The sequence below is a fragment of the Syngnathus floridae genome, chromosome 7 (assembly GCF_059516105.1).
Source record: "Syngnathus floridae isolate MCC-2025c chromosome 7, RoL_Sflo_1.0, whole genome shotgun sequence".
In the NCBI taxonomy this organism is placed as follows: Eukaryota; Metazoa; Chordata; class Actinopteri; order Syngnathiformes; family Syngnathidae; genus Syngnathus; species Syngnathus floridae.
This window is the reverse complement of record NC_142419.1, coordinates 10556499-10578958: the sequence shown is the minus strand read 5'-3', so window position 1 is coordinate 10578958 and position 22460 is coordinate 10556499. Positions and strand designations below refer to the sequence as shown.

Below are 22460 nucleotides of genomic sequence, written 5' to 3'. Positions count from 1 at the left end.
GCATATAAATAAGGAAGTTAAGGTCTATTAATCCTTGTCATATGTATTTGTGTTAACAATAGTTGCAATTGTGCTGTATTTAACACATTTATGTTTGATTTTTCTTCCACTGTGTTTTTATTTTGTATTCATTTAGTTTTAAAAGACACAGCCACTTAAGGTTGTAAAAATCAGTTCATATGATTGTATATTAACTTAATTAATTCCATGTATTTTTTTGTTTTTGCCATAACAATATGCAGCCCTGTATGAGATAGTAAAAGATAAATGAGATGGCATCCATGACAACATATAGTCTGTGATGTACGTTGAAGCTAAATAATTAAAATTACATTAGAATTAAATCAATGCAAACTACATCTAAAATGATGAATATAAGATTTAAATATTCAAATATTTCTAGATGTCATAATAAAAAAAAATAGAAATGTTCTTGTATTGGATCTGGATGGATTCCTTGGGCAAGTTTTGTGCCCGACCGTTCCCCTTTCTTGCTCGCTTTTGTGTCCATGCCTCAGCAGATCGCCTCGCCTGTTGGGTGGTTGTAATGCGATGCCTTCAGTTGGCAGCTGCTGCTGCTGGCGGCCCCTCGGCCCAAACAGAATCAGCCGGGGGAATTAAGGGCCCTTATCCAAAGAAAGCGACAGGTGTTGCATGGCCCGTGTCTACTGCATATGCGTTTGTTCTCCCTGTTTGTTGACTTCTGATTTGTGTGCAACTCTACTGTATTCCCACGTTATCAACCTCCTAACATTAAGATTGTGCTTTTACTTACTAAGACCGCACTTAAAATATATTGCGAATTCATAGATTTTTTTATTTCTCCTATCTTTCTTTTTGCATAATAGAATCTCTGCCCTGTTGTGAACGTTCTGTGCAGTCTATTATTATGCAAACGAGCACTACAATGGAGCGGCTTTGATGAGAGATGCGCGCAGTGTCTTTGGATAAACAAATACCGAGCACGTTTACGCACGGAAATGCCACTGTTGCGCGTCATTCTGCAAGAAGCGTCAGTAAAACTCTACTGCCCCAAATGAAGGAAGCGTCTCAGACCTTTGAAGTGGAATGGTTTTGGCACCTCGCCACCCCCAGATCCCCGCGCCATATCTTTAATGGTGCGGACTGGGAGCAGCTGTCCCGACCAGCCTTTGTTGAAGGGCTCGATGAGGGACCAGGCATCCCCCTCTCCATGAAGGGGGCCACTCATAACGACCATAATGAAGGAGAATGGGCCATATGTACAGCTTTGAAATCCCATTCATGAGTTACAACATCATTGCCCAGAATACAACCGCGGTCGGTCTCACCACTGCATTATGGGAGTGACATTGTTTTTCCTAATGTATTTATATTTAATACAGATTAGACTTTTGTCAGGCGTAAAAAACAAAGTGTCCCAAATAATGCTTACAGTGTCACTTCAAAACAATTAGAAAACCACCACACAAAGTGATGACAGTCACAGAAGTGTGATGATAGCCATAGAAGTGGACATAAAAGTTATTACAATTATGTAGTTGTAGCTCAGCGTGTTCTCTGTGTTCTAAGTGTAATTGTAATTGTGTGACTCAGCATTATTTGAGTGGAGTTGGGATTCCTTTTCATTTCAGTACCTGTTCAGTACCTGTTGTATGACTGGTGCTATTTCAGCTAATTAGCATAGAAAATAGATGGACAGATGGATGAATGGATGGTTGGTTGGATGAATGGGTGGATGGATACAGCACTGATTTGTCAAAACAGCAAGTCAGTGCAATAGAAAATATTAAAAATGTCAACAATGGTATTTTACAAAAGAGTCATTGCATATGGGGCTATTTCTTGTAGTCTGAGTGAGGTCTTTGCAAAAAAGTCAAAGCAAACACATCCATTTATACAGTTGACCAAATTGCAGTCAGGACAACCTCAGTAAATAATATATTTTATTGTCATTGATATTAATTCAGCACAAGGATCAGACAAAGATCTATGCAATGGCAAGAAAGTGAAAGAATGAAGGAAAGAAATACATTATAATGGCAAATAAATAGCGTGTTAACACAATAAATATATGAAAGATTAATAAGAGCCTTCTACAATGCAGGCTACGAGAAGTCAACTTCGGACGGGAAGTACTGCGCAAAGGTCTTTATAGAAACATTATAGCACGCCTAAAACAATAACGACTGGAACAAAACTGCCCCACTTTTGTCTTCTGAGCAGCATATCTATAAGATACATAACAGAGGTTGGCCTAACAACATGCTGATGGAATTGAATTGGGAGCTTCACCAGGGCCGCCACATCTCCAGCATCCCCAAGTGGGAACCGCGGAGCACAGCTCTATCTTGGCGCCCAGAGACGGCAGACGCATTGCAGCCGGGTCGCTCCCTCCTGATTGAATCGCGCCGAGGTCGAGCACTTTGACTGACTGGAGTTCCATGGACATCATTTCTGGCTGTGGGCTGTAGCTCTTCAGTGGACCTCGGTAAGGACTTGAGCAGGTGGTTGAGCAGGCGGGAGCCGAGCGTCTTATCCATCCAGTCACAAGTGAGGAGCATGTTGTGTACTTCATGCATGCACTGGATGTAACCTGTGCTGTATTTCTGTTGGGCCTCCAAAGGGTCTGCAAGGGAGGATGGCTGGTTAACATAGCGCCCCTAGTGGTGACGACATAACGTGCATCAGGCGTTCCCTCCCAGAATGTTCTCATTGAAACATGTATAATGTCATGAGCAATTTGTCGGATATTCTACAAGCTTTTATTTCCAAAAATGATCATATATATTAAAAATTTTTAATTACATGGATTACAACATTACTTCAAAGGCACTATCTAAATAGAACAAGTTGCATCACACAAATCAGGCAAAGATTCTCACCATTAAGTTTATTTATCTGGATATTTTGCAGATGTTTCACTGTCATCTCGAGTATGTCCGCTTTTTCGAGTTTGGATTGCTGTTGAGAGACAAAAAGACAGTTTTTATAAAGTTCCTTTCTCTTCAGCCTTTCTGATCAAGAGCTAAGACACGTGAAGTACTCACATCGAGTCTGAAGGCGTTGATCACGGTCTCTTTTAATTGATCCAAACAGTTATTTATCCTCTCGCGCCGTTTCCTCTCGATCAGAGGCTTCCGCATCTGTAAAGAGCAGAGGGGGAAATAAACCTCAGTTAAGATGTGTCACAGCTAAGCAACAAGGTGTACGTTTGTCTCAAACCAGAGAATGGTTAATAGTATAAAATGAAGGCACACCTTCCGTTCCTCTTTTGCACTAGCGTGTTTTCCTCCAGCGTGTGCCATCGATGAAGCAGTCATGATGCTGGAAGTCTCCTCTCTGAATCTCAGTGTGTCTCTAGGGCCCTCGGCGCGCTACGTCCCTCCTATTTATACAAACACGATTAGCATGTGAATACAGCAATTCTTTGGCTGTGGGATTTTCCCACACACACTCAAGACTGCCAGGTCACTGCCTCCATTCAAAAGATTCACTCAGAGAACCAACCGGCCTGGAGGAGGCGGGGGAAAAGCACGAGCAACAGATGTCCACCCTGAAACCATGCACTCTTTTTCAGGCCTCCACCCATGGAAAGTTGCAAGTTTCCTGCTCTCCCAGAGATGAACAAGGGTGTGCAGTTACCATGTATTTGCCCCGGGGAGCCCCTCAGCCATTCTTCGCGGCAGCAACGTTATATTACACCTGCAAAGAGACCAGAGCTCCACTCCCAAAGGCCACAGACAGACGGAAACAAAATGTTGACAAATCACCAGGGAATAGGGCAGCACACGTGCATACACATTGGGTGTGACACAGTGCATATATTGTCCAGTCATGAAGTGAAATATCCTTGAATTGTGAAATGTAATTTTCTCTGGTGAGATCATTTAAAGTATTTTTCTTAAATAAGTTATTTCTGGAGTTTCCGGTTCAACTGACTTGGGGATAAAGCACCTTCCCCAAACCCCGAATCTCACTGAGCCGCGTGTCTGCAAGCATACGGATGTTGGTATTTGGTTAGGGTTCCTAAAAGGTTGCAAACAATTGCAAACAGTTGCCAACAGTGTTTCAAAATTTGATGGTGACAAGAGAAATTGTTTGCAAACATTAAAATTGTTTAGGAATGTCTGGCTAATGTTTTTGCAACTGATTGCAGTATTCAATAATAAACCCTGACAATAAAAAAACAGCATACGCAAAACATTTGCTGCTCAGTGAGATACGGACTTAAATACCTGCAGTGTGCAATTTACTGAACGAGGGAGCAGCTGACTGACCACACTTTGTACTGGCGAGTGTCGAGCATCTGCTTTTAGGCGTTTTGCTGAGCAGATGTCGGATTGACCACATGCCCAACCTATCTTTGGACGGAGCGTTGAAGCGGGGGCCCGTGCACTGAAGCCACGCGACTGCCAGGCGAATGCTGGGTCGTGGGAACAGAGGATGAACAAAGGCTTGTATTCATGCAAACCTAATCAGCATGAAGAGAGTAATGACCCCCAGAGAGGCTGGACAGTGAGGCTGGAGAAGAGGAGGAGCCTCTGGCAAGGTGACCAGTGCTAGCAGTCAGCTTCATCTTGAAGTGACACTTGAGGTGCCAACACAAATTATTAACATTAATTCAATATGCTATTTAACTATTAATTAATGGTTATAATTAACAATTATTTGATAATTAATAATCAATAACTTTATAAATCTATAAATTTGTGTCTAAAAAATTTAACATCCATTCATCAATTTCAGTCTAATTACATGTACTAAAGAAAAGAAGGATGCATGGTGGCTAGATGTTTATCTGGATGCGGCCTGGTGATCTGGTGAGCTGGTTATCAGTCCAGAGTCAACTCTACTTCTACGCTGTATTACTAGTACTGTGGTACACTACTCTATGTTTGAGTTTAGAAATGTTTTAAATGATAAACTGAGTATTTACCAAAATCCATTGAGAGTTTATGGCCATATAAGACAAACAAGAAAAAAAGACAGCAACGTCATATAGGAATATGAACAAGGAAATCAAAGTTATTATAGCTAACAAAAACTAACAAAATAACTCAAACTAAATTTGATGGAAGAAAATGAAAATGTGTAGTCCTGAAAATATCTATTTACGTGATGCACGTTGCCTGAAATGTGCGCTTTGATTGAGTATGATTGCGCGAACAACCAAATTAGGAGCTCCACAGTGCGGTTCACCACCGACTTGATGAAGGGTTCAGTGCGCCCCCTCGCGGACGTTCATCCACAATGACTGCACTGCATCAGACGACCAAAGGGGGGCGCGCGAGACACGTGACGGTGACAGTGGCGCTTCTACCAATGTTACCAGCCGGACACAGTCAGCAGGGGGAACTGGGAAACTGTGGCTACACATACACAACTATCTATCTACACTACAAACAAGGGGGCACGACGACGCAGGAAAACAAAGCACTTTTTGTTCCGAGGAGGGCCTGCGTTGCCTTTTACCGACGTGACGAATTGGGGGGAACGAGTGAAAACGCCGTTCACGAGGTAATCTGCTGCATTTTCCAGTCTTTCCAATTTGTCATTATATTGTGCGACTACATAACATCCGAAGCCCTAAAAGGTATCTCATTTAAAACGCTTTACAATTACTGACATTTGTCTTGATGACGTCAGGAGTTTAGCACATCTTTTAACATGTTGTTGGTGTCATAGGCTTGCTTGATTGTGCAAGCTGTCGCGCGGAGCCTTTGCCAGGCCTGGCCATGCTAAGCTAGCTCACCACCGTATTGTTGACCCTTCGACGATCATACTGCAAATTTTGACAGCTATTGCTCTCACACACTCCCAAGGAGTAAAAGCACCTGAGATGGTTTGGAAGCTGGAGGCCTGTCACAGCGCTGACAACCACGCTACAACGCACATACAGCCCTAAACCAGCGGTTTGGTGAGCTGTGATTGAAGCATAATAGGCCGCATTGCATCTCTAAAATATTATTCTTATTTTGCTGCCAAATCAGTACGTACTACGGGACACATACGTCCATGGCTACGCTTTGATGCTGTGACTGTCTTTGCTACGCAATGAATAAGTATGCATTGTGCCAGTTTGGCGCAAAGTTGGCAGGCGTTAGCCCATCACAAAGCACGCATGGTTGAACACAGATGGGAGGTACTCAGCTTCATGTTACAACAGCTAAATGGGCTGTTAGCTTTTATTTATTATCCCCTGGATTTAATTAAGGTTGTCAGAGAACGCCATTAAAGAAAGTATATCAACCTAATAACAATCCGACAAATTGATGATCGTTTGTTCACTTCATCATTGCTACCCCAGAACAAGCCCACAAAACAATCTTACTCCGACAGATGTATTCCAGAATTTTTTGGGGGGAAATTGCACTGCATCCTACTCACTTGTTTAATAGTGCACTGTCTCATTTTTATGCTAATAGCTCTATTATGATGTAGCCAGCCCAGAAAACTAAAAATATAATTTGAAACCAATACAGCTCAGACAATATGTTGCAACTCTTGTGATGCATCACATAGTAGTTCAGGTGTGTGGCACTGTTTGCATTGTTTGTGTAATATTTCTTCAGCTTGTTGTCTTCCTGTTCGAAATGTGTGAATAGGTTTTGGTTTAATGATCACCCCAACATGCCAAGTAGCAGTCATTGGAGCAGCAGCAGCAGCTGATGGAACCTGCCATATGTGATACCTTCCTATTTGCGTCACTGATACTGAAGCAGGTCAGGAGTAGAAAGGCTGCCTTGCTGGATATGTTAACAAGCATTAGTCAGGGTGAAGGACGGATTTGGCCACCTGGGAAACTAGAGGTGTGTCCAGATTATGAACGATGTAACATTAAGCAAACTTCTCATGGCCGATCGTGTTAAAATTGATGCTTTTATTGGTGTTAAATATGAATATTGATGGGTTGCAGTTTCAGCTTTCCGTAATTGTTTATTTCCAGTGTTTACCCATGAGTGACACGAACCTGTGAGTCCTATTACTATGAGTCATGCTATGATGCAAACTTAATATTGAATATTGTTGTCATAGTTTTCATTCACACTTGGGATTATCTGTTTTGTAGTAATGGGAAAATGAAGCTTCACGAACCAGATGTTTTTTTTTTTACTCCTCTAGAGTGCATTCTTTGTTCAACACTTGACATTTCCGAACCACTTTTAAACCAATAGTGCCATCTAGAGGGAAAAACAACCCAACTGGTTCATGAAGCATTATGAAGCTTCATTTTACCATTGCAACTATTTTGGCCACCTAAGAGGTCCTATTTAAAATTACAACAAAGATGTGGTTTGCAATCTTGCTATCTGTTGAAAATGTTTGTCTGGTGTGAGTCTAAAGTAACTAGGTGGGGCCCATGTAGATAAGTGGCCTTGTTTTGTAACTCAAGTTAACCAGCTCCAGTGAGATAAGGTTGTCAACAGCTGTTTGTTATGTGTGTCTTTGGTCACATGGTTCAGGTTCGAGGAGCAGAGATATTGACACAGTTAACACGAGAATTGTGTTTTAGTTGACTATGTTGTCATTGTGTTAAATAAAATGTGTTGTATGTGGGTATGTTTACATTGCTGTGTTATTTATAACATACATTTCTTTTATCAACATCATGATAGTACTACTGACCATGTTAATTTTTGTAACCATAATTGTAATTAGGGGTCGACCAATGTTTTTTTTTTTTTTTTTTTTATAAATCAATACCGATGCCGATATTTAGAGGTCAGGGTCAACCGATGACCGATATGAGGTGCTATATTATTATATATATATTATATATATATATATATATATATATATATATATATATATATATATATATATATATATATATATATATATATATATATATATATATATATATATTTCTATATTCCAAATTTATTATCATTTGTAGGAGAGGCTGTACTGAGCTTTATCAGTCTGACAAGATTAAACTAGTATTAAAGGTGGAGAGGTTTAAAACCACAGCATTTCTTATTTTTCCTCTTGACATCCAATGCAGCAATTTGAAATTACAGGTCAATGCAGATTCTTTTTATATTTTCCTTTCAGATCCAGATGTACAAGTACTCCATTGACCCTATGGTTAAAGTACCAATATGATTTTTCATCATCATTTTGTATTTAAAATGCTGTACACATTATGTGCTGATGTTGTTAGCTTTGCACTTATGTATGGACGTACATGGTATGGTCTTTATCTACTGTTATCATTTTTGTCAGCCCCTGTACGAGCATGTCTTCTGTCACGTCTGCGTGGAATAATTTAACACTCACCTCTGTGTATCACCCTTTCACGCAGTGTTGCAATTAACTTGAACTTGCTGAAACGTGTCGTCATGGGCAGAATGCTACTTTCATGCCGTATAAATTACAATTTCGGTTCCATCTTTATGTGACAACTCAGGTGGAGCGCGCGCTGATCAGTTTCTCGTGGTAACCCACCGCCATGCCGTTCCCCTTTGGCAAGTCCCACAAGTCGCCGACAGACATCGTCAAGAACCTAAAGGACAGCATGACGGTGCTTGAGAAGCATGACATCTCTGACAAAAAGGCTGAGAAGGTAAGCTGAGTCTCAGAAAATGGTTCCTGGGCTTATTAAATATACCATACATTTATGCATTATGTAGTAATTAATTCAGTCTTCACATGTATCTACTTATTCAGGCCACGGAAGAGGTGTCAAAGAGCCTGGTGGCCATGAAGGAAATCCTTTATGGGACTAATGAGAAAGAGCCCCAAACCGAAGCTGTGGCCCAACTCGCTCAGGAGCTTTACAACAGCGGCTTGCTCAGCACATTGATAGCTGACCTCCAGCTCATTGACTTTGAGGTAAAAGCTTATTGATGAAGAAGACAAAGCAAACTACCATGTACCTATCTATGAAAAATGACTTTGTGTTACATATGAAAGGATGTATGTTGGAAGGGTGTCAAGATTTATTGTATTGCTCAGTGGGCCACTGTCTTGATTTTGTTTTGTTTGTTTAGAAAACAGGTTGCAATTTTTGTTTCACATTCAAAGGAGAAATACTTGGAATCCAAACATGAGATCAGTGGTATCTCTACAGTTAGATGAAGTTACTATTTGTCATTCTTCATCATATTTGTGTCATTGAGAAGAAGAATAAAGTGAGCTTCATTATACCACAAATGTCAGTAGTGTGCAATACTGGTGCGAGTGAGAGGTGGAGTTTCGAGAACCGTCGCTTTGCAAATAAGCTTTCAGTGGCTGTATTTAAAAAATATGTACAATTCCAGAGAGGTTTCTTTGAAAATCTTTTCAGAAACACATTCCAGCATCGGTCATAAATGGCACTTTGAAAGCTAAGTACTGCATTTTCTAGGGTGGTACGTGATGTAAGAAAGTTGAGAGCCACTCTTCTACATGTTTGATAAACAATTAGTGACTTCCCGGTTGGTTAAATGTTGACAACCACACATTTCTAGTTTTAAGTGGACATTAAAAATCTTTCAATCAATTTTGCCTCTACTGGTTGACGTTTGATAGGTACCTGGTATTGTTTGACGTTGAACAAATGTGTTTTTACAAGAAGTACCACTAGATAGCAGAAGGCATCTTAAAACAGGGATTGTCAACCGGTGGTCTGTGGCTCACTAGTGGTTTGTGGCAGTATTGGAAATTGGAAATGGAAAATAATTGTAACATTTTTAAAAATAAGAGATTTAGACTTGATTTATTTTCCAGCTAATTTTGTGAATTATCTACCCATCCAAATTATGTCAAATGTAGCTGAGATTCCCAAAATAGACATACAGATGCAAATAAATAGCCTGTCTAGGTTTATCCTCCTCCTGTGCAAAATAATATTCCACCAAAGCAGTGGTCCCGAGTTGCTTCTTGGTTACAATCGTGGTCCCTTGGACAAACCAGTTGAAACCAGTCTTAAAACTAATGATTATAGGTGTGGATCTCATGGTTGCCTGTCCCATTTTCTATAGATTATTCTTGGTGGGTTTTTTTCCATTAAAATAAAGAATTGAGTCAAGTCTTGGTCTTGGAAAAACACTGACAGTCACACCTTCTCTGGGTTTGTGTATAACAAAGCCCCGTGTTTCTGCGATGTGCCACATCATGACTCATGCACTTGAGTCATAAGTGGCTGTGTTGTGTGATCTGCCACTTCTTCTTTCACACTCCTGAATACTTCCGACTGTGAGAGTATGGTTGAGAAATACACATCACCAAATAAAAATGGAAGTGTGTGGCCATGTTATCTTAAATTTCTGTGCTCTTACCTCAATGGCTTGGTTATTTATCATTTCACACACAGGGCAAGAAGGATGTAGCGCAGATCTTCAACAACATCTTGAGACGTCAAATTGGCACTCGAACACCGACGGTGGAGTACCTCTGTACCCAGCAGAATATACTCTTCATGTTATTAAAAGGGTAGGAAACATTTATTGGGTGTGCTCAAATCACAAGAAATCTATTGAGGAGGGAAAAAAAAAGTGCAACCATACTCTTATGTGTGTATGTGTTGGGTTGATATGAGTTGTTCAGGAGGCCTGTTGTTGTTCTGCGCAGGTACGAGTCTCCGGAGATTGCCCTAAACTGCGGAATCATGTTGAGGGAATGCATCCGACATGAACCCCTGGCCAAAATCACACTGTGGTCGGAGCAGTTTTATGACTTTTTCCGATATGTGGAGATGTCCACGTTTGACATTGCCTCAGATGCGTTCGCCACTTTCAAAGTAAGAAGGCTGTATTGTTGTGATAAGTACCGCAGCACACCCACAAACATCTGTTTTACTTTTTTTTTTTTTGGACCTGAAGTCATGTAAGATCGTACCATTGACAGAAAGTTGCTTGATGCATCAATTTATTCATGCAAGAGCAGAGGCCAAAATTTTAGCTATGATAGACATCAGTCAATTATATTTTATGAGCTGGTTTCCCAATTTTATTTGTATGTGATCGAGCCATCAAATTTAGTTTTTATTTACACTTATTACTATTTACAATTATAACTAAAACACTAACCTAAATTATACTTAGACAGTGGTGTCTAGTCAGCAAAAATTGAAGTAGAGATTGTCATGACCAAATCTACATTTGTTGTGAATTTGATTGTAGGACCTCCTTACAAGACACAAGCTACTGAGTGCAGAGTTTCTGGAGCAACATTATGATAAAGTAAGTGTACTAAGTTTGCCTGTCTGGTTGTGATGTGTGACATTGATCCACATAAAGTGTGCAAGACATTATCATTAAGGGAATAAATGATCTACATTTACTGCTGAGGTTTGAACCCGTCAACAATTTATTCAACTGTTATCAGTCATACAGTATCTCTGTCAGGCTGTGTTGGCCCATCAGCTAATGTCCTGTTTTTTCCCCTCTATGTAGTTCTTTAGCGAATACGAGAAGTTACTCCACTCTGAAAACTACGTGACAAAAAGGCAGTCTCTCAAGGTAAAAGCACAGGTCTACAAATCCAGTGTAATAAAATGTTATTCTGATCACTTGTCAAACAAAAGCAAACCCCCAAACATACAGAAATTCACCTCTTCTATTTCTACATGTAAGCACATACAGTTTGTCTAAAGGTTGACTTAAAAATGTAAAGTTGAATAAAGGTCCGTAATTTCCAAATCAGGGGCCTAGCTCTTTCATGGTGTCAAGAGTTGTTCTTTAAGAGCCCTCCCATGAGCACCATCTAGTGGCCAACATTCTTATAGTCAGTATTCTCTTGCCCTCAAATCCTATAAGTAAAAATGATTGATTAATCATCATCCGTTTTGTCACTCTGAATTGACAGTTACTAGGAGAGTTGCTTCTTGACCGGCACAACTTCAGCATCATGACGAAATACATCAGCAAGCCCGAAAATCTGAAGCTCATGATGAATTTGTTGCGTGACAAGAGCCGCAACATTCAGTTTGAGGCGTTCCATGTTTTTAAGGTAAAGTAATTGAGAAGAAAACGAAAAACACTTTCACTGGCAACACAATCTCATGTGTCACAATCTAGTCGGAAAATCATTTACAAATCTAAGCATTATATTATGCAAAATGTATCCTTCCATCTTTGTTTCTTAAAAATTTTAATAAGATTAAAAAAAAAAAAAAACTCCTTGGCAACCATCTTATGGTACCGCACTCGGCACACACTTGAACATGTGCTTTCCCGCTTCCTGTGTCAGGTGTTTGTGGCCAACCCCAACAAGACGCAGCCCATCCTGGACATCTTATTAAAAAACCAGGCCAAGCTCATCGAGTTCCTCAGCAAGTTCCAGAACGATAGAACAGAGGATGAACAGTTTAATGATGAAAAGACCTACCTGGTCAAACAGATCCGGGACCTCAAGAGGCCCACCCCGCAGGAGGCCTGAGGCAAGGTGCCAAGGACAACGAAGGAGGCAGGGCCACCACTTCCCGACCGCTCAACACCTGCTTAACGGACCCATCAGCTGCTGCCGTTCTGGTTTCTGAACAAAAAAAGCATTTCAAAGTTGTTGGGAAGTTGCCAGCCATCAAGTGAACATTTGCCCCCCCCCCCCACCCCCTTCTTTAGTTCAAAAGAAAACAGTAGATGCTGCTGCTTCCATGCACCTTAACCCAAATACGGTCCAAAAACACACAAGTTCATCATAAACAAAAGTTAATGAACACCTCCTACTTGGTACACACATAGAAGTCAGGATTTTAGTCGTAATGAGTACTCATTAGATATGAGTATATGACCGACACTTACATACACACGTTCTGAAAGATTATGGCCTCAAACCTTTGTGATGGAAATGGTACGAGAAACATGGTTGTTTGCTGCCTGCCTTGGAAGGTGACGGAGGGGCATCAGCGCCTGATGGCGGCACTGCCGCGACCCAGCCAGTGTTGCTGCCATGTTCAGACTGGTCAGACTGACATACACATGCATGCGTCAATGCCTTCGTCCAATATGGTGTGTGTGTGTGTGTATGGGGGGGGCTCGCAAATGCCATGACGCACAGTAGTCTTGACTTCCTGAGTGCTGTTAAATAACCCAGCACTGAGAATTCTTGGGAAAAGCAAGAGAGATGAAACTTGTGAAAACCCAAAAGTTCTCTCTCTATTATTTTTTGGAATAGTGAGAACATGTACATATGGACTTATTTTTTGCTTTGTAGGTTTTTTTGTTTGTTAAACCTTAACATAGGAATATAATATTGGTATTTACCTTAAACATAACGTTAATGGTAATCAAATTTCAAAACCTTCATTAAGCAATTGTTTTTACATTTCATTTTACTGCTGAGATGGTTGCTTGGTTTCTTGTTTGTAACTTAAAAGGTCGCTCCCATATTTCCTACCCAACGGAATATTAATAAAATGTGCAAAGAGGGAAAGTGAAAGGCTCAGAAAGGGCTCCATTCTGTCTTTTTTTTTTTTTTTTTTTAGCATCTCTCCTGGAAAAGGGAGGTTGAGATCAGTAGTGCTTTAGTTAAAAGCCAATTGGAACCAACTGCAAATTGGAGGAGAGAACCCCAAGGGATATCCGCTCCTCAATATCAGTGATTGTATTTCCCCATTCATTCTGAGCTATTGGCTTGTTTCTTGGGAAGTGCTTTTGTGGTATACTTACCAAGACCTTGGTAGCTTTCCAACTACCTCTAAGGGTCTTTTAATGGAATATAAATCCAGTACAGTTATGAGTGTTAAGCATTTGTGGTTGGGAGAATTGGGCGTGATGGTTTGTCCTTATGGTACGTAAACAAACCTATGAACAGAATTGCAGTGAGTGACATAGTCCACTATATCTAGATCAAACAGGTAATAAATACCTATAGTGCAGGCCACAGCACTGCTCAGAGCCCAGCCCCCAGCCCCTCCACGCACATTGAACATGCATGTTCCTACACTGGCTGTGCATGATGCTGTACTAATGATGTTGTACTGGAATTGTTAATTTAACAACTTTGAAATGTCACATTGAACTCAGCTTGTATGCAGCTTTTCAGCGTAAAACATATGGGTGCTTTCGGAAGTGTCAAAAGTCCTGAGCCGAATGAGAATAAAGAAAAAAAGTTTGAAATGAAATAATGCTGTTATTTTATGGCTTCAACCCTGATGTTTATGCACTTGGTTTTTTTTTTTTTTAGGGGGTTACAAAAAGTTCAAGACATAGTTCATGAACTGCATTGCCCTAATGAAGGGATGGGCATCTTAAATGATGGAGGCAGGTGGGGGCACATTGGACCACACAATTGTTTAACAAAAATTTGAACATGGACAAACATTCTCTGAATATAGCCTGTTGATTTTTTTTCATAATGCATTTCTCAATGTATATATAAAAGATTAACTGTTCAACCACAAAATAACCACATACTCAAGTATAAAAGGCTCTCGTACATAAAACATACCAAGTGCATGAATGAATAATCTTGTGCATTTATCACAAAAATCAACTCACACAAAATTTGAACATTTCTGTTTACACTGAAGTATACTGCGTGTAGTATCAAGTCCGAAAAAATACTTTATTAGGCCTACTCACACTATGCTGAGAAACTTTCAATATCCTAAAAACAAAAGTTTGCTTTGGGAAAAAAAAAACACGAATGGCGGCGACCTGCGAGTATTTGGGGTTCCATTTTTTTTTTCTTGATCAAGCTGTTAAAGGTCTAGACATGGCTAGTTTTTCAGTGACCACAAAGTACATGAGAAAAAAACCCCACAATGCCCTTACGAGGCCCCTTTAAAAATGAAAAAAAAAAAAGAGAGGGGGGGGGCAGCCCACTTCCGGTTGAGCGAGACAAACAAAAAGCAGTAGAGCGGTGAGAAGGTTTCTCGTCTGAAAGGTGAAGGTTTCGTTTGTGCCCACGATCAGAAGAACAGACACACAAACACGCATACTTCACACAAACACACTGAGACATGGTGAAGATTACTTTCCAGCCTGTTGCGGGGCAGAAAGGAGATAAACAGAATGATGGCGACAAGACCGAAATCCTCATTCCTCATCCGATGGTGAGTTCACGTTCTTTTTCTTTTTTTATAGTGACTGTTATGCTGTTAACAATGTATCCTGTTAATTTATTATAACGCGGTGTGAGTGTACATCGTGTACCTGCACGCCAGTGTGAAGCTTAACATGACACCGAACGCCATTTGGTTGACTCCAAAACCTGCTTAGGCTGTGATGGCTTCCTCTTACAATGCGCTCATTTCAGCGTCCATTGAATTACTTCAAACACATGCGCGATATATTATCCCCCAGAGGACAACACACAAAGCCAGTTGTGTGCAGTGATATTGCAGTTTATATATTGGATATTGCAGTTTGCAATGACTTGCGAGGATTTAGCCCAAATTTCAGAACTGCAGCCTTTCACCTCAGGCAGGATTGAAGAAATGCACCAGCATTTGCTGACAAGATGGCAGATGCAGCTGCCTGCAGGATCATATTTAAATGTTCTCAGCTAGTGAGCGATGCTCTCGTCATCTAATGACGTGGGTGGCAGATTTCCTGCACACCTCAGTGTCTCTCATTGCAAATGAACACGAAATATATTGAGAAACTGCAGCGCTTTTTGTGCATTGCTGACTTAGAAATGTGCTTTGCAGAGAGCAGAAGGGAGGCAAATAGGCCTCGTGGTGCGTCACGCTTTCAGCTGGTGTGAAATAAAACGCTCCATCTCTGTGGGAAGAGAGAACACAAAGGGTTGCGTGTATCACAGAATGTGTTCACACATGCACAGTTGTGTCCTTGTCCTCGCGCACTTAGCTCAGTCTCCCCAAATGTTCCCGTTCAAAGTGTCATTCACACAGAAAAGGAACCGACGAGTAGGCACTGCACATCTTGTCTAAGGAATAAGCAAACTCAGCTCAAGCATTGACAATGAACAGAATAACACTGAAATGATTGAGATCGTTTAGTTTCATGTTTTCAAATAAAGCACCGATGTCAAACTCAAGGCCCGGGGGCCAGAAACAGCCCTCCACATCATTTTATGTGGCCTGCGAAGACAAATTGTGCATCAAATTCATGTCATTACTAGAATTGCAGATTGTCTTCACTTCTAATATCTTTTTTTTTTATTTGACCAGTTTTTACTCGTCTGATTTGAATTTGATTTGTCAGTTTGTTTTGTAGCTTTTACTGTGTATATAATATGAGGTGCTCATACACTTATTTGGGTTGACAGTCATAATGGCCCTCCGAAAGAAGCTATTACTACAATGCGGCACGTGAAAAAATGAGTTTGACACCCCTGGACTAAGTGATAGGATAATTGATTTGAATAGAATATGGGATAAATAAAGCACTATAAAAATGCACTCCATTTCCCATTGCGATCGAATTGGATTTGTCATTTTTTTTGTACTTAGATGTGTTTTTTGTCAAAAGTACAATCAGTAACAGGTTCGAGTTGGTTCGCTGAATATAAATGAATAGCGAACGCAGTAACTTACACAGCTGTCACAAACAAATCTTTTTGGAATCGATTATCCTATTATTCTACCGATTAATCGGGGATCGCCTCAATATGACCTGTTCTGACTGGAATCTGCAAATTCTGATTCAGCGTTGGTTTAGAACGGCCAATTCACTTCTCTGTTGGAGTCACTGCTGATTCATACCCTACTACATAGTGACACCCCGCCAAAAAGCAGCACTTGCAGATGGGCTGTGAGACTGGAGGCGTTTATGCTGGACTCACACGATCTTGTCTCATCGTGGGTGTCTCCTTGCCAAGGACTCTCATCACTTCCGGTGTTCCTTGCAACATTTGAAACCGCTTAAAAAACGGAAGTTAGTTGCTTTTATAGAGTGTCGTAATACAGACACTTCTTGCAGTGTACAGTAATTACACCCTGAAGCAATCTAAAATAACTCTTCAATAAATCCTACCTCTAAGATTAGGAGGCTTGTAGAACAACACTTGAATAAAACCAGCTTTAAGATATTTGTTACTTCCAGTTGAATGTAAAACTGACACATAAAACAAAAGAGAACCAAGTATGTTTTTAACAAAGTGTTCAATCAAAACCGTATAATCTTGTCAGATTTACTGCATTATCGTGGGGGACCTTCTCTATTTCTTTTTCCCTTCTAATTACGCCACATCAAATAGTGCTCAACTTTAAATTTGGACTTGCCTATATACAGTACAAATGTTTTATTATTTGCGTTTCTCAGGAGGAGGAGGAGGATGAACTTGTCCTGCCTTTGCGGCCCAAGAAGTCGCCACTCAACGGGCTGTGCTGCCTGACGTTCGGCCTGGTTGTCTTCATGGCCGGCCTGGTCCTCTCCTCCATCTATGTGTACCGCTACTACTTCATACCACACGTAGGCCTTTTTTTTTTTTTTTTTTTTTGGTCATTACTGTGAAATGCGCATTTCAAAGCTAGGGAATGAAACAGTGGGTGTTTGTTGATGTTTTATTAATTATGAGTCATTTTGATTAACTTTGAGAAAATTTTTCTGGCCTGCTTTTGCATGAAAACAGGCGCCAGAGGAAAACTTGTTCCACTGCAAGGTGGTTTACGAGGACTCTGTGTACGCACCGCTGCGTGGGCGACAAGAACTGGCAGAAAACGTTGGCATCTACTTGGCAGACAATTATGAGAAGATCACTGTGCCTGTGCCTCATTTTGGAGGCAGCGATCCTGCTGACATAATCCACGATTTCCACAGAGTGAGCAATTTGATTTGTACTTGTACTCGATGTACACTTTGTTTCACCCACATAGAGCATGCATTCATTTATAAGGATCCAGGATTTCATCTTGTGTTTAGTCTGCAACTTTCTTTGCATTCAATTATAAGGATCCAGGATTTCATCTTGTGTTTAATCTGCAACTTTCTTTGCATTCATTTATAAGGATCCAGGATTTCATCTTGTGTTTGGTCTGCAACTTTCTTTCACTGTCATTTGTGTTGAGATCCTGTTCGCTTTATAATCTATATTATGAATAATTTCAAACTAGCTTCAGAGTTGTTAGCATACTTCCCTTGTGGAAAATCAAGTAAATGCAACATTACCAGAGACCTGCTGCTGGAACGTCAAAACATACTGTATGACTTAAAACCTTTTAAGATATGTATATTTTTATCTTCATCCGCAATAAGCAGTTGTGTTTTGCAGGGATTGACTGCTTACCATGATATTGCCCTGGACAAGTGCTACGTGATTGAGCTCAATACCACCATTGTGATGCCCCCGCGTAACCTTTGGGAATTGCTTATCAATGTCAAGGTAATGCATTAATCATGATTACTTTCACTGGTACTGATATCACGATTAATAAAATTGATTATTCATTGTTTTCAATAGGTTTTGCCATATCATGTGAAATTGTGTACGTTGGTAGAACAGGAAAAAAAATCCTTACACTACAAATATATCTTGAAAGAACCAGAAAAAAATGCTAAATAAAAAAGAAAAGAAGTACAAACAAGAATATTCTAAAATTAATAGCGATAAATAAATATGAATACTGGCTTTTCCTGCTATGCACATTTTGGCCTCTTAGGGGCAGTGTGCTGCCGTGTGTGCATGGAGTACACACTTAAAATGAGTAACGCAATAAAAAATAAATCTTTATTTTTTTTTTTTTATATGGTTTCTTTATAGTGCATATTTTCATCTATTGTGCGTCAGTCAGGAACCTGTTCCCTGTGATAAACACATTCACTGTTTTCTTGCTGTATTTTGGGGGGTCCTGTAGAAAGGAACATACCTGCCGCAGACTTACATAATTCATGAAGAGATGATGGTGACCGGCAAAGTGCACAACATGCGTCAGCTTGGACCCTTCATCTACCGCCTTTGCAACGGCAAAGACACGTACCGCTTGAACCGCCGTGTCTCCCGCAGACGTGAGTAATCGAGCACAAAAAGCTATTTGGAGGTCATTGACTTGCTTTTGTAATCTGATGGCTTAGGTTCTCAACATGTGTGTGTGTGTCCCGACACTTTTCTCTCACAGGCCTTACCAAGCGAGAGGCAAAGGACTGCCACCGCATTCGTCATTTTGAGAATACATTCGTGGTGGAGACGGTTATCTGCGAGGAGGCGTGAGCGGGATGGTCACATGTGATACGGTACATCCTAATCACCTCCCCAGCTACTGTAGCACCCTGTGGATTTGATCATGTTGCACTTTACCACTCATTTGACGTCTTTATGTACTTCTCCATCCCTTGCTTATTTGCCTCCCCTTTTTCCATTAGCCAATCTTAAGATGCAATAATAAGATGCAGGTTCTCTCACAGGATTTTCATGTAGCCAATTCTTTTGGCCTCTGCCCTTCGGGAGTACTACGATGGTTACTGTTGGTAGGAGAGTTGACTCTGGAGAGATGACTCTCTCCATGTGTTGTCAAAGTGACCTTTTTGTTTCTCCTTCTGCTTTGGAAGCTAATTATCTGTGGTTTGACACAGCACAAAACGCAAAAATAGCACTCACACGCACAAACTTTAGCGCCTAAAAGAAGCGCTACAGTTTGTCATTTCTTGATCTCTATACCGGAAAGACCAAACTACTGATGACTAGTTGCTTGCATTTTTGCTTTTGCTTATTCCATTTTCATTTTGCTGGTAAAAAAGAAAACTTCGCTGGGCATTACTGCGCACGACTTCCACCCTTGAAGAAGTCAAGAGCCATAATTAGTTTTATTGCCCATCATTTTTCAATATAATTTATTTAAAATAATGTATTTGTGAATCATTTAATAGTATAATGTATCTGTCCCCCATATCACCCATATCCCCCCCCCTTGCATGTGTTTTCGTTATTTGATAAACTGTTTTGTAAGATGTATAACGCCTTAGTCCAGACTCAAAGACTGGACTAATGTTATTACTAATAAAACAGATGGGTGCGTAATATTTGATGTTAGGTAAATACAACCAACTTTTATCTGTATATATTACCTGCCTATGAAATTCTGTCTGTGAATAAAGTTTAAAAAGACTGTCAGTAGTGTATATGTTTTTTATTTCAATGTCCAAGAACTGTCAATTGTAATAAAAGGAGCTCCATATTTTAATGTAGATCTACAAATGTTCCACACACATCTAATAATTAACATGCATGTGTCACCAGACACCACATGATTCCCTACCATGACACTTTAGACACACACACGGGATTTAGTTGCATGGAGAGGTGCCTTTCTAATTACAACTCTTGTGATCGCAATATTCCATAGCAGGTGGCCACACAAACCAGAAGCTTTTGCAGCTCAATGTTTTGCATTGTAACAAAGTCTAAGGCAAGGCAGTTTTATTTGTGTGGTGCATTTCATGCACTAGATAACTCATTGTTCTTGACTTATTTAAAAGTCAAACATTTAAAATGATTTACTGATGAAAGAGTTCAAGACGAGTGAAGTTAAATAAAGAGGTAAAAAACAACAAACTAAAACCACTAAAAGAATGTATAGTGCAAAAAGCAAAATAATGCTGTAAAATAATTAAAACTTGTGTTTTTAATGTGGTTTTCGAAGCATTTACACTTTGGGCTGATTTCACTGTTGTTGGTAGCGTTGTGCGTGTGTGTGCGTGTGTGTGTGTGTATGTACTTGGAAATTTCAGATGATGACATGCTCACATTTGTTGGCAGTTATAAACAGCACACATGATGCAATATAAACAGTTTTATGTATCATGCAACATGATGATGAAGCTCTATTAACTTCTATTCTCATACAGTCTCACAGTATTTTATTCTGTTCATCATTCAAACATTGAGTCAGGACTTTGAAAAAATGTTATTTGTACCAATTAACATGAAGTGACAGTGTGAAGAGTGTTTTGATTTTTTCGATGTTGATTCATTAAAAATAATAACACTATAATACTCAAAAATACACTTCCCTCAAAAGATATGTTCTATCATATCAACATAAGTAATCTCTAATACTTTACCTGGGTTTTGCCTCACCACACAGGATGCTGACATGTCTTGCTGCCATTTTTCTGCTACAAATTCCAAAACAAGACAATCACTGGATCACAAATTTCCTGGATCAATGATGACAACATGTGTAATACACGACAATTCATTTTGATTATATTTTGCGTTCACCTTGTTTCTCTCTTCTCCCTGTGGGAGGCGCTACTTCTTCAAGAGATGGAAATAAGCACCACTATGTTGTTACTGTCCCTGGTATGGACAATCTTTAACCAACAGATGTCACTGTTGAGTTATAAAACGATGCCAGGCACACACGCGCGACTGGATAAACTGCTGACCCAGCCACATTTAGATGAGACCCACAATTTTCCAGCATTCCCTCCTTCCCTTCATGAACCATTTAAATACTCACACAAAACAGTGCCTTAAATCAATATTTCCTATTAACTGGTCATTTTGTTGGTTGTATCAAACAAAAATGCAATTGATGGGATCGGTGGACCACAACATTTTCGCCATTACATTATGAAAGAAGAGAACTTTTATTTATCTACTTCAATTCATGTTCCACAAATCTAGATCAGACAAAAAAACCCACAATTGTTGTTCTGTTCACTGTATTTGTATGTAGCAATATTACATTTATGAATTAAGGGTTAGGTTCAGCAACAGGTATATATATATATATATATATATATATATATATATATATATATATATGTATATATATATATATATATATATATATATATTTTTTTTTTTTTTTTTTACCATGATTTTTCCCTAATGAAGTGGCCTGTTATTAGGTACACCTGAAAATGGTGGTGTCCAAATGACGTCACAGGTCAAACAGCCAATCAGAAAGTGGGGGTGAGGACGGGTGTGGCACTTTTCACTTAAACCAGGGGTGCCGACCTCCAGTCCTCAAAGGGCCGCGTTCCAAAATGTTTTCCAAGTGACCCTCGTTAAGCGCACCTGCGTGAAAAGTTTTAGCTCCTTTCACGTTCAAAAGGAGCTAAAAGTTTTCACGCACCTGCACTTAACGAGGGAATCACACGGACACTCCATTAGGTACACCGCCATTTTCAAGTGTACCTAATAACAGGCCACTTTATTAGGGAAATATCATGGTCAAAGGTCACAGGTATCAAGCTCTAGTCCTCGGGGCCGCATTCCAACATGTTTTCCAAGTGACCCTCGTTAAGCGCAGGTGCGTGAAAAGATTTTGGTCATTTTCACGTTCTGCAGGAGCTAAAACTTTTCACGCAGGTGCGCTTAACGAGGGAATCACACGGACACTCCATTAGGTACGCCGCCATTTTCAAGTGTACCTAATAGGCCACTTTATTAGGGAAGTATCATGGTCAAAGGTCACAGGTGTCAAGCTCTAGTCCTCGGGGCTGCGTTCCAATATGTTTTCCAAGTTACCCTTGTTAAACGCACACAACTGATTCTAAAGATTCAGTTCACTTGAGAACTGGAATGCACATCACTGGTACAAATCAGTGCAAGCAAGCGTGGTAAACTGGTCGATATAGCCGACTGGTTAGTGACGCGGGCTCTTGCTCGGTGAGATCTTGGTTCGATCCCGGGTGTGAGAA

The 22460-nt window shown here is 40.1% G+C and overlaps 3 protein-coding genes across 10 annotated transcripts; 2 read left to right on the top strand and 1 right to left on the bottom strand.

The window, feature by feature from the left end:
• Window positions 1–1908: 1908 nt before the first annotated feature.
• Window positions 1909–5977, bottom strand: her8.2 (hairy-related 8.2). 5 transcript variants are annotated; one of them, XM_088381260.1, is made up of 6 exons: window positions 3625–5977; window positions 3490–3535; window positions 3240–3367; window positions 3030–3125; window positions 2865–2943; window positions 1909–2608 (listed from the first exon to the last, which is right to left on the bottom strand). In XM_088381260.1, exons 3-6 carry the CDS (start codon window positions 3300–3302, stop codon window positions 2271–2273), a joined length of 576 nt encoding a protein of 191 aa, XP_088237386.1. In that variant the 5' UTR covers window positions 3303–3367; window positions 3490–3535; window positions 3625–5977; the 3' UTR covers window positions 1909–2270. The 5 variants fall into 5 exon arrangements, with proteins under 5 accessions (XP_088237386.1, XP_088237389.1, XP_088237388.1 ...); XM_088381263.1 differs by having other exon boundaries at window positions 3490–4405; window positions 4919–5977; XM_088381262.1 differs by having other exon boundaries at window positions 3435–5977.
• cab39 (calcium binding protein 39) lies at window positions 5280–14032 on the top strand. Of its 3 annotated transcripts, none has more exons than XM_088381256.1 (9): window positions 5280–5499; window positions 8393–8548; window positions 8653–8817; window positions 10280–10398; window positions 10537–10705; window positions 11088–11147; window positions 11361–11426; window positions 11773–11916; window positions 12157–14032. In XM_088381256.1, the coding sequence occupies exons 2-9, from the start codon at window positions 8435–8437 to the stop codon at window positions 12343–12345; spliced, it is 1026 nt and encodes a 341-aa protein (XP_088237382.1). In that variant the 5' UTR covers window positions 5280–5499; window positions 8393–8434; the 3' UTR covers window positions 12346–14032. The 3 variants fall into 3 exon arrangements, with proteins under 3 accessions (XP_088237382.1, XP_088237383.1, XP_088237384.1); XM_088381257.1 differs by having other exon boundaries at window positions 5491–5575; XM_088381258.1 differs by lacking the exon at window positions 5280–5499 and adding an exon at window positions 5682–5899.
• A 696-nt stretch (window positions 14033–14728) lies between these two features.
• itm2ca (integral membrane protein 2Ca) lies at window positions 14729–19920 on the top strand. 2 transcript variants are annotated; one of them, XM_088381646.1, is made up of 6 exons: window positions 14729–14962; window positions 17139–17285; window positions 17446–17634; window positions 18085–18195; window positions 18668–18818; window positions 18929–19920. In XM_088381646.1, the coding sequence occupies exons 1-6, from the start codon at window positions 14870–14872 to the stop codon at window positions 19018–19020; spliced, it is 783 nt and encodes a 260-aa protein (XP_088237772.1). In that variant the 5' UTR covers window positions 14729–14869; the 3' UTR covers window positions 19021–19920. The 2 variants fall into 2 exon arrangements, with proteins under 2 accessions (XP_088237772.1, XP_088237771.1); XM_088381645.1 differs by having other exon boundaries at window positions 14731–14962; window positions 17136–17285.
• The last annotated feature ends 2540 nt before the right edge of the window (window positions 19921–22460 follow it).

Coding starts and splice junctions, on each gene's coding strand:
- her8.2 (XM_088381262.1), bottom strand. CDS start 3,302: ATGACTGCTTCATCGATGGCACACGCTGGAGGAAAACACGCTAGTGCA. Junction 2,944..3,029: donor TCAACGCCTTCAGACTCGAT/GTGAGTACTTCA, acceptor GTCTCTCAACAG/CAATCCAAACTCGAAAAAGC. Junction 2,609..2,864: donor CCAGATAAATAAACTTAATG/GTGAGAATCTTT, acceptor CCTCCCTTGCAG/ACCCTTTGGAGGCCCAACAG.
- cab39 (XM_088381256.1), top strand. CDS start 8,435: ATGCCGTTCCCCTTTGGCAAGTCCCACAAGTCGCCGACAGACATCGTC. Junction 8,818..10,279: donor TCCAGCTCATTGACTTTGAG/GTAAAAGCTTAT, acceptor TTTCACACACAG/GGCAAGAAGGATGTAGCGCA. Junction 10,706..11,087: donor ATGCGTTCGCCACTTTCAAA/GTAAGAAGGCTG, acceptor ATTTGATTGTAG/GACCTCCTTACAAGACACAA.
- itm2ca (XM_088381645.1), top strand. CDS start 14,870: ATGGTGAAGATTACTTTCCAGCCTGTTGCGGGGCAGAAAGGAGATAAA. Junction 17,635..18,084: donor TAATCCACGATTTCCACAGA/GTGAGCAATTTG, acceptor TGTGTTTTGCAG/GGATTGACTGCTTACCATGA. Junction 18,819..18,928: donor CCGCCGTGTCTCCCGCAGAC/GTGAGTAATCGA, acceptor TTTCTCTCACAG/GCCTTACCAAGCGAGAGGCA.